General features: G+C 39.4%; 1 protein-coding gene across 1 annotated transcript; it reads right to left on the minus strand.

The window, feature by feature from the left end:
- Positions 1 to 1,926: 1,926 nt before the first annotated feature.
- On the minus strand, positions 1,927 to 17,288 carry lmod2b (leiomodin 2 (cardiac) b). Its single transcript, XM_034163559.1, has 6 exons — positions 16,652 to 17,288; positions 16,073 to 16,513; positions 11,554 to 11,814; positions 11,235 to 11,441; positions 8,078 to 8,524; positions 1,927 to 4,173 (listed from the first exon to the last, which is right to left on the minus strand). The coding sequence occupies exons 1-6, from the start codon at positions 16,925 to 16,927 to the stop codon at positions 4,147 to 4,149; spliced, it is 1,659 nt and encodes a 552-aa protein (XP_034019450.1). The 5' UTR covers positions 16,928 to 17,288; the 3' UTR covers positions 1,927 to 4,146.
- Positions 17,289 to 17,308: the final 20 nt, after the last annotated feature.

Raw genomic sequence — 17,308 nt, forward strand, 5'->3', positions numbered from 1 at the left:
GTTAACGACTAAGCTAACCAAACTAGTAAAGATGTACTTTGTCCCATGCTAATAGGTGGCGCAAAGGTCATGAAAGTAGATTAAAATCTGTGCACACATCTGTAGATCTCAGATCAGCCAAATAATAGACCAAAATGAGCATATATATGGCCTGTAATTACAAAGCTTCACCTCTTATTTTTAGCTGATGTCTATCAGCTGTCCCCACAGTGACCCTGTATGAGTTGTCTGTTTCACAGGGATTAATGCAGGTATGGGACTTTCCATTTGCTTCCATAGATGCGGCCACAGACAAATACAGGCAGGGCGACTGGTGCATTTTGACGCGACATTGTGAACTTTCCCTCATGTTGACTTTCGATGTCAGCATCTGACTTTTCTAGTGCAATTATACAAAAGGTGTTATAGGTCAGAAATAAATTAACATTGGTAGTGCTTTGCAGCCTATGCAAAAGTACCACTGGCGCAGAATCTGACACTTGATTGATTGACAATTGATTTTAGCGCTTGAAAAGCTAAGTGAGAAGACGGAGTGACTTGGTTTGCGATTGGCACATATACAGTAGTGTTCAGAATAATAGTAGTGCTATGTGACTAAAAACATTAATCCAGGTTTTGAGTATATTTCTTATTGTTACATGGGAAACAAGGTACCAGTAGATTCTCACAATTCCAACAAGACCAAGCATTCATGATATACACACTCTTAAGGCTATGAAATTGGGCTATTGGTTAAAAAAAAACAGTAGAAAAGGGGGTGTTCACAATAATAGTAGCATCTGCTGTTGATGCTACAAACTCAAAACTATTATGTTAAAACTGCTTTTTTAGCAATCCTGTGAATCACTAAACTAGTATTTAGTTGTATAACCACAGTTTTTCATGATTTCTTCACATCTGTGAGGTATTCATTTTGTTGGTTTGGAACCAAGATTTTGCTCATTTACTAGTGTGCTTGGGGTCATTGTCTTGTTGAAACACCCATTTCAAGGGCATGTCCTCTTCAGCATAAGGCAACATGACCTCTTCAAGTATTTTGACATATCCAAACTGATCCATGATACCTGGTATGTGATATATAGGCCCAACACCAAAGTAGGAGAAACATGCCCATATCATCATGCTTCACTGTCTTCACTGTGAACTGTGGCTTGAATTCAGAGTTTGGGGGTCGTCTCACAAACTGCCTGCGGCCCTTGGACCCAAAAAGAACAATTTTACTCTCATCAGTCCACAAAATATTCCTCCATTTCTGTTGAGGCAAGTTTATGTGTTCTTTGGCAAATTGTAACCTCTTCTGCACTTGTCTTTTATTTAACAGAGGGACTTTGCGGGGGATTCTTGCAAATAAATTAGCTTCACACAGGCGTCTTCTAACTGTCACAGCACTTACTGGTAACTCCAGACTGTCTTTGATCATCCTGGAGCTGATCAATGGGTGAGCCTTTGCCATTCTGGTTATTCTTCTATCCTTTTTGATGGTTGTTTTCCGTTTTCTTCCACACGTTTTTTTTTTTTTTTCCCCCCCCCATTTTAAAGCATTGGAGATCATTGTAGATGAACTGCCTACAATTTTTTTGCACCTGCGTATAAGTTTTCCCCTCTCCAATCAACTTTTTAATCAAACTACACTTCTTCTGAACAATGTCTTGAACGTCCCATTTTCCTCAGGCTTTCAAAGAGAAAAGCATGTTCAACAGGTGCTGACGTCATCCTTAAATAGGGGACACCTGATTCACACCTGTTTGTTCCACAAAATTGACGAACTCACTGACTGAATGCCACACTACTATTGTGAACACCCCCTTTTCTACTTTTTTTTTTACTAATAGCCCAATTTCATAGCCTTAAGAGTGTGCATATCATGAATGCTTGGTCTTGTTGGATTTGTGAGAATCTACTGAATCTACTGGTACCTTGTTTCCCATGTAACAATAAGAAATATACTCAAAACCTGGATTAATCTTTTTAGTCACATAGCACTACTATTATTCTGAACAGTACTGTATGGAGCTAAGTTCTAGAATTGTCCAGAAATGTCAAATTGGTCAAAGGCCAACCACTGGGGTCATGGTCTAGCCATGTGTTGACTTACTCCTTCCAGATCCTTTTGTTGATTTCTGCCAAACTTTGTATGTCAACGAGGTCTAACCCCAAAAATGTCTTCAAAAAATAATTTTGGCAATTGTGAAAGTGAAGAAATTTGATTTTCAACCTGATTTAGACCAAATATGGTACACACCTAGGAGGATTCCGGAATTGCTCTGCCAAGGCCAGCCATAGGTCAGTCATTTAGGCGAAGATCAAGGTCACTGGAGTTAAGTGTCACATTGCTGTAGCCTTCATGCCCAAGGGTACTCTTCTTACCTAGTTTGTGTAAATGCCAAAAGAGTCCAGATTGGTCTTTTTGTTTGGTTGTTTTTTGTTTTATGTTTTTTTAATTCTGGCATTACATTGTGTGTGCGTTATAAGGTTGTTGGCCCTTTGAGCCTCTGGATGTGTTGTTTCTGAACAGCTGCACTGTTGATTTAGGAGTTCGGGAACTAGTCCAGCATGCATAAACAAATCCAGGCCCAAGATTAGAATGGGAGATACTAATAGCTCATATTGCTCACACTCCCTGTCTCTTTTGCTCTGTCATCCCCTCTCTCACACTCTTTCATCATCCAGCTCTTCTCTATCCTTCTCCCTTTTTCCACATCTTCACTTTACTTTTCTCTTTCTTACTGTCTGTGTCTTAACCAAGCGTCCCAATCTTGGCCATTATGTCGCCCCAGACTCTAGTTAGACAGTTATTCAATTAACATTAGGTTCAGCTTTATATTTAGTTAGCGTAAATTTACATTTAGGATTATATTCAGATAACTTTATGTTCAACTTTAAGCTTCATGTACAGTTAGCTTTACATTTTGTTAGCTTTTTTAGTTGCATATTTAATTTTATGTTCAGTTAGCTTTACATTTTGTTAGCTTCATGTTTAGTTTCTTGTTTATTTTTATGCACCATTACCTTTAATTCAGTTAGTGTTGCATATTGTTAGCTTTATGTTCATTTAGTTTATGTACAACTGTACATTAAGCTTTACATTTTGTTAGCTTCATGTTAATTTAATTTTATGTTTAAGTGTTTGTTCAGTTTTTCATTGTGTTCTGTTAGCCTTACATTTTGTTAGCTTCATGTTCATTTAGTTTTATGTTTAAATGGTTGTTGTTTTTTTTTCAGCTAGCTTTGTGTTCTGTTAGCTTTACATTTTGTTAGCTTTATGTTGATTTAGTTTTACATTGAATTTGTTTTGTTTGTAACAATGCTCACCACAATAATAGACACCGCACACAAATTGAATTTTTCGAATGGTGACTCTTGTGGTTTGCACACCTCAGCACCCCAGGAATAACACGCTTTATTCACCCACACACAAGAAACAGGTGCCCATCATTCACTCAAAACGCGGGGTATAAGCATTTGGCGAACGGTAATGGTTCACACACTATCGCCACTCAAACTAGCATAAAATGCTAACAAACGCAACAATGACAAAATCCTGACATGCTAACAGTGCAATTATTTACAATTTTAGCATATGTATATATACACACACACACACATATATATATATATATATCATACACTAACTGGGGTGACTTTACTGCTTTTGTATCACTTGACATTTCTTGATCCATTTGTTTCACAGGAAATTCTAAATGAAGAAGTGAAAGAAGCAGTACTATAAACACCAAATTGATATACTTCAAAAAATGAGCAAATCATTCAATCACTAACATAAGATATTTACAATTTTATAAGAAAACAATGGCTTACAAAACTTAAGTAAACAAATCAGTAATATTTTCACATATGCATTAATCCAGTAGAGACTTAAAGATCATTAAAATGTAACGATAACACTGAAGTGCAATTTTCCAGTATATGTTGTCTATTTTTCTTGTCAGTTATGTTGATCATTTCCAGAGTTAATGGTCTTGTTGACTGCCAAGGATGGAGAGTGTTGTTTGTTGTGGACAGTGAAGTCCAATGAGTTGCTATGTCATTTTGGGTTTATAAATAAAACTGAAATGAATGATGTGACGTCGTGCTTCCTTCACTGTTGGTCAAGCCGTCGTCCACAGTCCTCCACTGCAAAAAAGATTATCGAAGATGATACGGGAGTTCCACCTGGAAAATAACAATGTTTCAGGTTGACATGAAAAAGTTTTAAAAAGTTAACAGTGAATATACAGGGATATGGTGCTCCACCTCAATAAAATGACCCTTCTAGTGTAAGATAGAGTGATGGATAAAAACTGGGGAAACTCTCGGTGTTGGAACTTAGGAATTTGGGATTTTCTATCTACCCTTTGATTTTCCACAAAAAATAAATAAATTAAAAACAAACTGATAATACTTATTAAAATTTCAAGAATTATATCTCACTCAAGCGATAAACTTCAATGCCATATTTGGATACCTTCCCAGAAGTCAGACTTATTACAGTTCCTTGACTGGCTGCTTGAAGCTGGGTCCAAAACAGAGCCCATTCTCATAGAACTCCATGTTAAAATGTCCAACTTTTGAGCAGAAATAAACGTGTACAGCCTGGCACAAAAAAAAAAAACATTTTTGTCTTCTAGATACTTTCCTAAAATGGAGTTTTAGGGCCACATTGAATTTCTTTCTTTCTTTTTTTTTGGACTTTGAGAATAAAGTCATAATTTTACGAGAATGAAGTCGTAATATTATGACTTTATTCTCGAAGTCTAAAAAAAAAATTCTATGTGGCCCTAAAACGCCGTTGTACTTTTCACCTCCATGACAACCTTACGGGGTGAATTTTTTTCTCTTGTGGAGGCTGTCTGTTTTATAGGAGTACTTTATTACAAACATCTGGAATAATATGGCTTGTTGTACTGTGAAATGTCCTAAGGGATAATCAAAGATGTCTCTGTGGCACTATTTCCTCTGAACAAAATGCTCATCTTATTTAATGTTGTATGCTAACGGTGTTAGCACTTTAGTCAGCTTTCAGTAAACTGATCCGTTAGGTTCACTTAATGTGTGATTATTGAGAAAATAAGCGGCTCATAACTTTTAATGTCCACACCAAAGTAAATCATTAGGAGAACCACTGGACAGTCCCGACAAATATGATTTAATAAATACCAAACCAATCCTAGCCTGTTAGCTAGTGGTTCGGACTCGAAGACAGGGGTGTGTTTTGGCTTTTTTCATCACATGCTGAACCACCCAAGCTCTGCCCCTTTAATGCATTCATGCGTTCATCGTGAAGCAGTGCGCGAAGGGCTCCCAACATGGCGACACCCAGACATGATTGTTCCGGGTCTGTATAGAAAACACCGGGTGACATCACGCAGGCTTTGTCCACGATATACAGTCTATAGTATCATCCACCACCTTGAAACAATGAATCAGTTTCTGAAACAGTTGTTTAGTGTTTCAGTACTTGGAATGAGTGACTTTTTTTTTTTTTTAAACAGTCGTTACATTTTACATTTTGAGTGTTTCGAACCAGTGAGCCAATTTCTGAAGCAGTTGTTGCATTTATTGATTTGAGCTTTTAAAAAACAAAGAATCTCACCTGATTGTTTAGTTTAATGTTTCGAGCATTTCAATGCACTGAATTGTTTCCTGAAACTTTTTTTTTTTCATTGCGCTGTTGAAGAAATGCTTCAACACAATATTTCTTTCTGAAACACTTGTTTCATTTAGGGCTTTGAGCATTATTGCGAAAGACAAAATCATTTTCTGAAGCAAAACGGTAGTGTTTCAGTCATTTTGAGACAGTCACTTGTTTTTAGAATCGAGTGGTTCATTTGGTCGAAAGTTTCAAAAAGCCTTGCTTCTGTTGTTTCTGCTGCTTTTACGTATTTGTGCTTGACGTCGTCAGCGGGTTGACCGTATGAGGTGTTAGTGAGTTGTTTTGTTGAAGGTGTGTGTGTGTGTGTGTGTGTGTGTGTGTGTGTGTGTGTGTGTGTGTGTGTGTGTGTGTGTGTGTGTGTGTGTGTGTGTGTGTGTGTGTGTGTGTGTCAGACCTGTCTTTATCAAAGCTCCACTGAACTGTTTCTATAAATACTCATACTAAATGGCAGGAATGTCACAGCTCGGTGGACCCCCCCCCCCCCCCCCCCCCATAGAGCTCAAAAACAACATTCAGATGGACTGAACCAGAACTTATCAAACTGAGTGAAGCAATTTTATCATCGCCAATAATTACACTGTAAAACTCAATGAGTTACTTGAACTCAAACCATTTGAGGAAACCGATTGCCTTAAACCATTTGAGTTTGCCAACTTAAATCAAATAATTTTCAAATATTTAATTGTTAAAGTTTTAGTAACTTAATAATTTATAGTTAAACTTATGTAAATCTAGTTTATGTTTTTCCAATAAAAAAATTACAAATAAATTTCTGCCTAAAAAATTTGCATTATATTTTGGATAAATTTTTTTGATGCATTCTTTGTTTTACTTGTTGACAATAATCTAGCCCATGAACGGAATGTGCTGTTTTTCATAATGGTATAAACTCAATTAAAATGAGTGAATGGAATGCACTGTAAATACATCACCAACACTTAAATGCCCCAAAACTTTAAATGCACTTAAAGGAACTAAGTTGTTATGACAACAATTCATTTTTGAGTTAGTTTAATTAATGGAAATGAGTGACTATACCTTTTTTTCAAAGTTTGAGTTACATTAACTTAATTATTGTATTAAAACGGAGTGTTCGGTTTAACAGTGTGCGAATACAACTAAACAATTGAAAGACTTGATTACCTCAATGTTAAGTGCCTGTATTCCACTATAATTTAGAACTTAAACATTTGAAGCTTGTGTTAAATATATCTTTTGATTGCAACTAAATTCAATCACTTAATAAAACTTATTCGATTCTGCTAACTGAACCACAAGCATAGACTGTGCTATCGGGTTTAACTGGGAGGATGTCCTGTTGCCAGGCATCTGGCACACTATGGAACCACCTGGGGACCAGGATAGAACCCACCCAGTCAGACAGTGATGCTGCTGGGTGTCGTCAACACCACATGGCCAAACGTTCGTAGCTGATGTTCCCTCACCATGTAAATAATCCTTCCCATTGGGGTATCTTGAAATACCGGTTCATTTTACAGTTATTACAGCAGTACCCAACAATCCTTTGACGAGACCTGGTAACAAAGACATTTAGTCCTTGTCTTAGATCACTAATTAGCATCCAAGTCTCGTGACCATAAAGTATCTTTCAGGACCATAAAGACTTGCACCTTCAGGTATCTGCATCAACAAACACCTCTGTCCAGAGCCTTCATGACTTCCTCGGCTCTTACCAGGAGACTCAATCTCAAAGGCCTAGGGCCCTGAGGTGGGAATGTCAGTTCTCAGATTGAACATCTCTCCAAGTTCGATGTTGTCACTGAAGGCCGAGTCCAGGAAGTCATGGATCTTCATTGTTCATTAGATATTATTCTTTGTTTTTCAGAAGGTAATAACCTACAGTATATACTGGAATCAAGCAACAAAAAGGGTCGGTTACACACATTTACGGGAAGATTTGTACACAGGTTTGGAACAATCATGTAGATGATAGACCATAATGTTCTGAACTTGGAACATGAGGGCATCAATCCCTGCATACTCCTGTGTGTCAAAGTGACCTTTAAAAGGTCACTAAAACCCAACATGCCCAACTATCTTCAAGAACAGTGCCATGAATGTTGTTTTATGTCATTTGTTCAGCTTCTATACCCGCTTACTCCAATTAAGGGGCACGTGGGAGCTGGTCAGTGGGCGAGTGGCAGGGTACACCTTGGACAGGCCACCAATCCATCGCAGGGCACAAGTTTAGTCAGTATTTTTAACACAGCTGCAGTCAAAATCTATCGTTAACACTAACTTCAAATATTTAACTTCTAATGACTTGCTATTTTTGAGAACATATTCTTCAAAAGCTGAGGTATTTCAATTTTTTTAGTCCTACCAATTTATGTTTACAGTGCGAAAAAGGTTGGACATCATCAACCAGTCAAGTCCTGGTCCTAGTAGGTTCTGATCCCTCACCTGTTTTAGGTTACGGATGCTGCTGTTGCGGATCGACTCCATTAGCTGGTCGTGGGCTGATCTCATTGGTGTTGAGGGCCTGCTGGACTCCTCCCCTTTCTTCTCTACTGCCACTGGCCTCAGCGCATTCTTGAGCTCCTTCAGGATGCTACTTGTTTCATATTTGGCCACCTCCTTCTCCCCCCCCTTTTTGCCTTTCTTCCCCTTCGTCTTTGTTGCCTTCTTGCTCCCTGCCTCATGTGCCTTGATCACCTGGGCAATCATTCTTGTGGGCTTCTTCTCCTGCAGAGTTGAAGGCAGCGGTGGTGGAGGAGGAGGAGGCGGTGGTGGTGGTGGTGGAGGAGGAGAGGGGGGCACAGGAGGTGTTTGTTTTTTGCTCGAGTCTCTCCGGGGGAGTTTAGGGGAGGACCATGGAGAGTTGTAAGGTGATGACCCAGGTGTTCCCTTCTTCAAAAAAAAAAAAAAAAGAGAGAAGAACAATGGGAATCACACTGATAACTGCACATTTAATTTCGGTAATCTACGTGAAATATTTCACAGTATATTTATTTAGACAACACTGGGGGATGGATACATGCACATTTCCAGTTCACTGCATATATCGTGGGCATCATTTACATCAAATATTAGGAATACAAATAGTCTGCGACTGAGTGATAAGTCTGTCTGGAGTTGGCAGTTCCCATACCGTACTGTTTGTTTTTTAGTAACTGATTATAAATGAAGTCCAAGTCCAAGACATATTCTGTCAGTTGGAAATGTTCATGTATCCATCCCCTGATTTGCCAAAAAATAACTTGACTCTAAAATTACTTATGGCCTCTGATAATGAAGAGACTGTGTGTAAAAATGGCTGTAATTCCTCAATGGTGAGCCCAATATTTTTGTTAAACCCCTTCAATTAAAGCTCAAAGTCTACATTACAAACACATTGTGATTGTTTGATTTTAACTCCGTTGCGCTGTTGTCGGGGAAAAATAACAAAAACCGTATCACTGTCCAATGGTTGTGCAAGTCTCACCCGATTTACCAGATTTGAACAAGAAATACTTTTTTAAAATCAAAATTTTTAAATCCATTACATTGTGAAAATATACACTCTAAAAACTGTTACTGTGTTCTACTCAATTTTTTTGGTGAAACATTTTTACACTTAAAAATATTGAGTAAATTTAAAAGCTATGAAATCATTTAAATACTACTTGATGATCTTGGTAAATCAAAGTAAAAAATATTAAGTATATTAGTCCTTTCCAAATATTCTGAATGAAATTTACCAAACAACTTAAGTATATTTCAAAAAATATATAATTTGTTAAGCAAATGCGAATTTATTTCAATGAAATAAACTCAAATAATAAATGTAAAGTCAAGGTAAAATTAAATGTTAAGTTTTTAGGCATTTCATTTGGTTTATCCAATTCAAACAATCAGTTGAATGTGTTTAAGAGATTTTATTCAGTCAGTACGAGGTCTGTGATAAAAAAAAAGCGGTCTTTTTTATTTTTTTTCAAAAAATAAATGGATTTGATTCATATGTTTTTACATCAGACAAGCTTGAACCATCATGCGCATGCGTGAGTTTTGTCATGCCTGTTGGTGACGTCATTCGACTGTGGGCAGGCTTTGAGTGAGGTGTGGACTCCCCCTCCCGTCGGAATCTCTTTGTCTGAGAAGCTGCAGGGAGACGGCGCGCGTTGCTTTATCAAATTTTTTCAGGACCGGTGAGGGATATCCGTGTGGACACTATTCAAGAAATTCAGCTGGTTTTCGGTGTAAAGTTTAACGGCTGATGAGAGATTGTGGAGTTTCTTTCGCTTTAAGCACAGCCCACAAAGCGGATCGGCGCGGCGCGGTTGGAGGTGGCATCCGTCTGGCTGTTTCGAGCTAAAAACATCCTAATTTAAAGCTCTGTTCACCCAGGACGTCGTCAGAGAACAGAAGTTTCAGAAGAAGCCGGCATCAGGAGTTTACCCGGACATTCCACTGTTAAAGGAGATTTTGTAATGAAAGAACGTGCGGACGAATTTGCCAAGTCGGATCCGTAATGACGTGGCAAATCCGTCTGCGCGACGACAGGAAAAACACCTCCGTGTTGAAAACCATTTGTAAAATTCAGGCGGCTTTTGATGGCTTTCAACAAGTGAGTATCTGAGAAATTGTTTAACAGCTGGGCATGTTCCACCTTGTCCGTTAAGGTTTCCAACGGAGGTGTTTTTCCTGTGGCGACCCCCCGCGGTTGGGTCCGGCCCGACATGCGACTCTACCCGCACGTTCTTTCATTACAAAATTTCCTTTAACAGTGGAATGTCTGGACAAACTCCTGATCCCGAATTCTTCTGAAAGTTCTCTGTTATCTCACGACGTCTTGGGTCCACAGAGCCTGAAATTAGGAAGTTTTCAGCTTGAAACAGCAAGACGACGACGCCTCGGAGCGCAGATCGCCGTCAGGCGCCGTGGGCCGTCCTTACGGCGACAGTAAAACTCCAAAATCTCTCATCAGCCGTTAAAATTTTCACCGAAAACCAGATGAATTTATCGAATGGTGTCCACTCAGTTGTGCCTTACAGGTTTTGAAAAAAATTTTATCAAACAAAGCAGCAGTCTGAGCCATTCCTAAACAATGAAAAAACGACGAGAGGGTGGACCACTCCTCACTCAAAGACTGCCCACAGGCGAATGACGTAACCGACAGGTGTGAAAAAACTCTCGCATGCCCACGAGGGTTCAAGCATGTCTGATGTAATCACACGTGATTCAAATCCATATGGTTTTTAAAAAAAATAATAAGGTCTGTTACTTTTCTCACAGACCTCGTATACCTGTTTCTTACTGTGATATATACAAAGCCACTGAATTTTAGAGTGTACAGTCCAAATTATGTTAGATTCCCTCATAATTACCATGTAGCTCATTTGATAGTTGGCATCCTGTTATTTTTCATAGTGATGTGAACTGTGAAAACATGAGGTACAAACAATGGGAAGTAAAAAAAATCGTCAGATCAGTCAAAAAGATTTGGCAACGGGTATAATCAACACATACAGTAACTTGAATAAATTCTGTGAAATTCCATTGAAATCAATGGAATTTCAATTGTTTATTTGAAAGAAATGGGACTCTTGTGACCATATAAAGATGGAATTGTAGTACGTACCAACACAGTGGTTCTTAGGCTTGTAGCTCCTTCTGATGTTCCTTGTTGCTGTTGCCTTTGCTCCTGCAGCCGTTTCTGTCTCTGGCGGTCCTGGTTCCTTGTCAAGATCCCGGTCATACTCATCCTAGGACCAGGAAGGTTGAACTGGTACCCTAGTTTAATCAAGGTGTAGTTTTCTCTCAGAATTTTCACCATCTCCATCTCTACCTGAAGACAGGAGTTGGCAGAAAGCAGTTGGTGTTACGCTGGCAGTCTGTCTGCTCTGAAATTAGGTTTGTTGAATTACACAAATAAAATTAGAAAAAGACAGAAAACTCACTTGTCCTCCACACATGTGTCTCTGGTTGTGGAATCGAAGCTCAGTGAGGGTATTGTTTCCAGGAAGGGCCTGAACCAGCGCCAGCACGCCTTTCCCGGTGACATAATTGGACTCAATATTCAAGCTGGTGATGGATGAGTTCATCTTCAGCATCTTAGCGATGGCCAAGGCCACGGGGTCGTCAGCTCGGGTGTTCGCAAGGCTGAAGACGCGCACATGTGTGTTGGACCGCAACGCCTCAGCAAATCGGATGAGTGTGTCCTGAGTAGAAGGTAATACCAAATAGACAGTAACATTTTGGGTTCTTCAAGTCAATACTTTTCATCTTGTTGCTGTAGCCTACATTGACAAGAGGTTGGACTCAAGTCATACCGTTGCTGCTATAATATTAAATGACGTTGGGTTTACCATAGGGTGATGAAAACTACCCCCATGTTCAAACCACAGCAAGATGAGTTTGGCTTGCTATTAAAAGCTGCTTGCCAATTACCAAACAGAAAGCAAAAACTGATATACGAGGTCTATTAGAAAAGTATCCGACCTTATTATTTTTTTCAAAAACCATATGGATTTGAATCACGTATGATTACATCAGACATGCTTGAACCCTCGTGGGCATGCAAGAGTTTTTTCACGCCTGTCGGTTACATCATTTGCAAAAATTTTTCAAAGCTGTAAGGCACAACTGAGTGGACACCATTCGATAAATTCAGCTGGTTTTCGGTAAAAATTTTAACGGCTGATGAGAGATTTTGGTCTGGTAGTGTCGCTTTAAGGACGGCCCACGGCACCTGACGGCGAGCTGCGCTTCGAGGCGGCAGCGTCTCGCTGTTTCAAGTTGAAAACTTCCACATTTCAGGCTCTGTTGATCCAGGAAGTCATCAGAGAACAGAGAACTTTCAGAAAAAGTCGGCATGAGGAGTTTATTCGGACATTCCATTGTTAACGGACATTTTGTAATGAAAGAAAGTGCGGGCAGAGTCGCATGTCGGGCCGGACCCGACCGCGGGGGGTCGCGACAGGAAAAACACCTCCGTTGGAAACCTTAACGGGCAAGTTCGAACATGCCCAAGCTGTTAAACAATTTCTGTTACTCACTTGTTGAAAGCCATCAAAAGCCGCCTGAATTTTACAAATGGTTTTCAACACGGAGGTGTTTTTCCTGTCGCGGCGCACACAGATTCGCCGAGTCGTTTCCGTGACGACTCGGCGAATCTGTGTGCACGTCTTTCATTAAAAAACGTCCTTAAACAGTGGAATGTCCACAAAAAAGGCCTCATGCCGGCCTCTTCTGAATCTTCTCTGTTCTCTCACGACGTCCTGGGTGAATTAAGCCTTAAATTAGGATGTTTTCAGGTTGAAACAGGCCGACGACGCCTGGAAGCGCTGCAGGACGTCCCGCTCTGTGAGAAGTCCTTACACCGACAGAAACACCCCATAATCTCTCATCAGCCGTTAAACTTTTCACCGAAAACCATCTTAATTTCTCGAATAGTATCCACTCGGATATTCCTCACAGGTCCAGAAAAAATTTTGATAAAGCAACGCGTGCCGTCTCGAGCGGCGTGTGAAACAAAGGAATTCAGCCGAGAGGGCGGGATCACATCTCACTCAAGGCCTGCCCACAGGGAAATGACGTCACCGACACGCGTGAAAAAACTCACGCATGCGCACGAGGGTTCAAGCATGATTGGTGGAATCGCACATCATTCAAATCCATATAGTTAAAAAAATAAATAAAAGGGTCGGTTTATTTTCTAATAGACCTCATACATTGTCCACCAATGAACAAACTCTACCATGTTTCCTGGAACATGTCGCTGCAGCCACGAGCTTCAAGCTCTCTTTAGCCGGGAGCGATTCCACTTTTATATCCTTTCACAAAGGTACTTATATCATGTCTCCATATGCATTTCAGCATGCTTTAACTTTTTCCTTGTTCTTCTTTTTTTATATTATTATATTTATGATATAAATTGGAGGAGTGGGGTACAATTAGTTATACCTAACAGCTAACGTTAGCTTATCTAGATGGCTGTAGGACCATTTATCATAGCTAACAATATAGTCTGTTCTTTTCTGTTTGGAAACCTATGTTAATACACACTTTTGTCTACATTTGTTGTTATATGTAATTATTAATACCGTTATTGTCGGGTTCAACTACACTATTATACTTTATACGCTAGTTACCGGTTTTATTTATGTTGTTAGCTAGCTAGGTACGGTTGGCTTTTTAACGGCTAATTTAATGGTAGCTCTTTTAACTATAGTTAGCTTATTTTCGTTATTTACAGTTTTATTTTACATGGTGTAGATCTTTAATGATTCTTCATTTTATGGGTTCTTTAATAGATATCAACATATAGTACCTAGTTTGAGGTTTCCATTTGATAGCATATACATTACGTATTTTATCTTCCTATAGTAAGCTAACAGGGGTACTTTAGATAGATTCCAATACAATAATTTAATTTTACTACTAGTCTACAGACTAAGTATACATATACTACAATCTTCTCCTATATTAATATTTAGGTTTTAGAAGCTAACTCCTATAATATTATATATAAACCATATTTCTTGTATATATTGTTTATTATCCTTATTATTTAAATATCACTTATATACACAATGTCTAATTTCCTATATGTCTTATGATATATTATTATGATATGTCCATTTTCTTGGCCGCTTGGGTGGGTAGGGAGAGTTCCCATGGGATAAAAAAAAGCTTTTCAACCTACTATCCCTGGTTCTCAAGACCAGGCACCTAAGTGGCTCTACTCTGCTCTATTCTACTCTTCTATTCTACTCTTCCTTTTATAGATATTTAAATATACCTTAGTATACAGTAGTATAGTTCTACCTTAGAACTGGAATATATTATAAAAGACATACCTTACTGAATTTTCATGTCTCTCAAGATTGTAGGTAGCTAAGGTACAACTATAGTAGCAAGACATTGTATCATTGAAACTGATTGTAGTTTTATAATTTAAGACTTCCTCAAATAGTTTAGGAGATTTGAATCTGGCATGATGGGGGGAGGGGTTTGTTTGAAGAATATTGTCATTCAATATAACCACCTAATATCTATGTTCTAACCAAAAAAATTAAGTTGTTGAATCATCTTATGATCAGTTTGTCGTGTTAATCCTCCATCATATTTGACAATTTTATCATGAAATACAGTACCTAAACCATACCACATCTCATATGTGTATATCCCAATTGTAAATACCGTATTTTATGGAAATTTATAAAAACTTTGTGTGTTAACCGTTAAGGTAAATCAATAAATTTTAAAGCTGACGGACAAAAAATGGATAAATATATTTTCAAACATTAAGCCGTTACTTGTCATTTTGAGTCTTATTTCCAGTGTTGGAGGTCTCGAGGCCAGCCTCTATGCTGATTTTTTTTTTTTGATGCCTTGGCCTCGACCTTGCTGTGTATTGACTCGGTTTTGGTTTTGGCCTTGGCATCTTCTGGCTTCAAAGAATAAGTCAACGGCAGTACGAGGCCTTTCATTTTTATGTATTTTTGCACTGTTTACTTCCCGAGAAACAAAAACGCACCCATCATGGTAACATTAATTCATTCGAGCAGTGCGCTCATTGACCATTGTATGCAAAGTTTTCTAGTTGCTACAGTACTAAAGGCACAGATAGACACATGCTACGCTACGTTACATCAACAAGTACCCTTCGACTGCCCCCTTGTTTGCACTCGGGGTCGCCACAGCAAATCCAAGGTGGATCTGCATGTTGATTTGGCACAGGTTTTACGCCGGTTTTTGACGCAACTCCACATTACATGGAGAAATGTGGCAGGGGTAGGATTTGAACCCAGAACCTTCCGAACTAAAACCAAGCGCATTAACCACTTGGCCACCACCCCTGCTAGCATACATCAACAAGTACCAATATGTGGAAATCTTCCGATACAGCCTTGTTACTTCAGAGGCATTATTATAGTCCTTCGTCTGGGTAATGTTTTGTCTGCGATTTCAACACATTGCATCATGAAAATATACACTAAAGATTACATAAGGTTGTGTCCAACTCTCTCGGCTGTGGACTAAAATTACGCGCGAGTCTATGGGAACGGGCCATGACAACTTCGTTAGACTTTGTATAATAGTCTGTCCCTGACTCTGTAGCCTCGGCCTTGGCCTCAAGTTGTCGTGCCTCGGTCTTAACCTTGGCCTCCGAGACCCAGGACTCTGACTCGCCCTTGGTATCGGGGGACGTGGACACTGCTTATTTATCATGATATATCATAAGATTATTGATATTTTGAAATTATGTAATCACTACAATTTTGTACATACTTCTAAAAACTCTAAACTTACTTCTAAAACTTCTAAAAAACATTTTAAAAGATAACTAAAATTATGAGCAATTAACTCTCATCAAGCAGTTAACATTCATCAAGAAGTAATTACGATCTATTGTTCTAAATTTTGTTGTTAAAGATTTACAGAAGGAATGTTTTTCAGAAAGTATTTTTGTACCTGTGAGGCATCATCAATGTTGTTGAGATTGACCTCTGTGAGTTCTGGGTCGTTGTTCAGGACTCTTTCAAGAGCGTCATTGACAACCGTGGGGTTGCCGGTTGTGTTGGTGTTTGGCAGAGGAGGGGGCGGAGGAGGAGGAGGAGTCAACCTCATTGGCTCTGCCCTCTGAGGTTTTAATAGGGTTTGAGTGTCGACCTGTAGCATGGACCATCCAGATTGCTCAGAGGGTTCCGGTTTTCCTTTATCATCATCTTCGACCTCCTCCTCTTCCTCTTCCTCTTCTGTCATGGCTTCCTCCTCTTCTTCACTCTCTTCCTCTTCCACATCATCTTCCTCTTCTTCATCAGCTTCCTCCATTTCTGGTTCACGCTCCTCCTCTTTTTCATCCTCGGCTTCACTAATTCTCTCTGTAGCACCCTCATAGTCTTGATCATCATTCTGTTTCGATAAAATAGTTCAGAAATACATACAACAGGTAGTGAAACAATGTGAGTTTTCTATATTTCAAGCAATCATGTTTTTATTTAAGCAATGCAAAGAAATACCAAACAAACTGAGAGGAATATAGTCACTCACTGGTTTGTGGCTTTGCCCACTCATCTCATCTTCAAGTAGCTTGCGGGTCTCGTTTTCCCAGTACTTCATGAGGGCCTCCCTGCTGAAGGTTCCCGTCGGCGTCTTGTCAGTCTGGTCCATCTGTCTGAGTCCAATGGGCACATTGGCGTCCGGGTCAATATCAACCAACTCCTTCTCCAACTCAGCCAGTTCCTCTGGACTGAGGGAAGCCAAAAGCTCATCCTCGTCAATGTCTTCATACTTACTCAACTCTCTACGGTACCCGAAACAACTCATGGCCAAGGCGCGATTAGTCCACTTAAAAGTAGAACCTCTGGACGACTTTATGACTTGACTTTGACTAAGTTTGGATCCCAGTAGGAAACCAACAAATCCACTTTGAGGTTTCTAGAGATCTCACCAACAAAGAGGTCATTTGGGGTCCAACTGAAAGTTTCTTGGTGTCCGGTCTCCACTACTTGAATGAAGAACCACTCACTTCTGGTAAGAGTCTCTCTCTGCTCTGTACCAGACCTTTCCTGGCTGGCTGCGCTGCAGTAAGTGAGTATGTCAGTATCTCTTCTACTCTCTAATCTTCACAGCTGCTGTTTAGGCCTTAAGAGAGGGATCAGAGGGGGGGAATGTACCAAAGTGCAGGGGCCATGATGTGGCAGCTTT

This window comes from Thalassophryne amazonica, chromosome 22, assembly GCF_902500255.1.
Source record: "Thalassophryne amazonica chromosome 22, fThaAma1.1, whole genome shotgun sequence".
Classification (NCBI taxonomy): domain Eukaryota; kingdom Metazoa; phylum Chordata; class Actinopteri; order Batrachoidiformes; family Batrachoididae; genus Thalassophryne; species Thalassophryne amazonica.

What these genes read in the sequence shown, in the direction of transcription:
- lmod2b (XM_034163559.1), bottom strand. Translation starts at nt 16,927, where the DNA reads ATGAGTTGTTTCGGGTACCGTAGAGAGTTGAGTAAGTATGAAGACATT. An exon ending in GCCTAAGAACCACTGTGTTG is followed by an intron (nt 8,525 to 11,234) that starts GTACGTACTACA and finishes TTTTTTTTGAAG; the next exon opens with AAGGGAACACCTGGGTCATC. An exon ending in GCATCCGTAACCTAAAACAG is followed by an intron (nt 4,174 to 8,077) that starts GTGAGGGATCAG and finishes GTTATTTTCCAG; the next exon opens with GTGGAACTCCCGTATCATCT.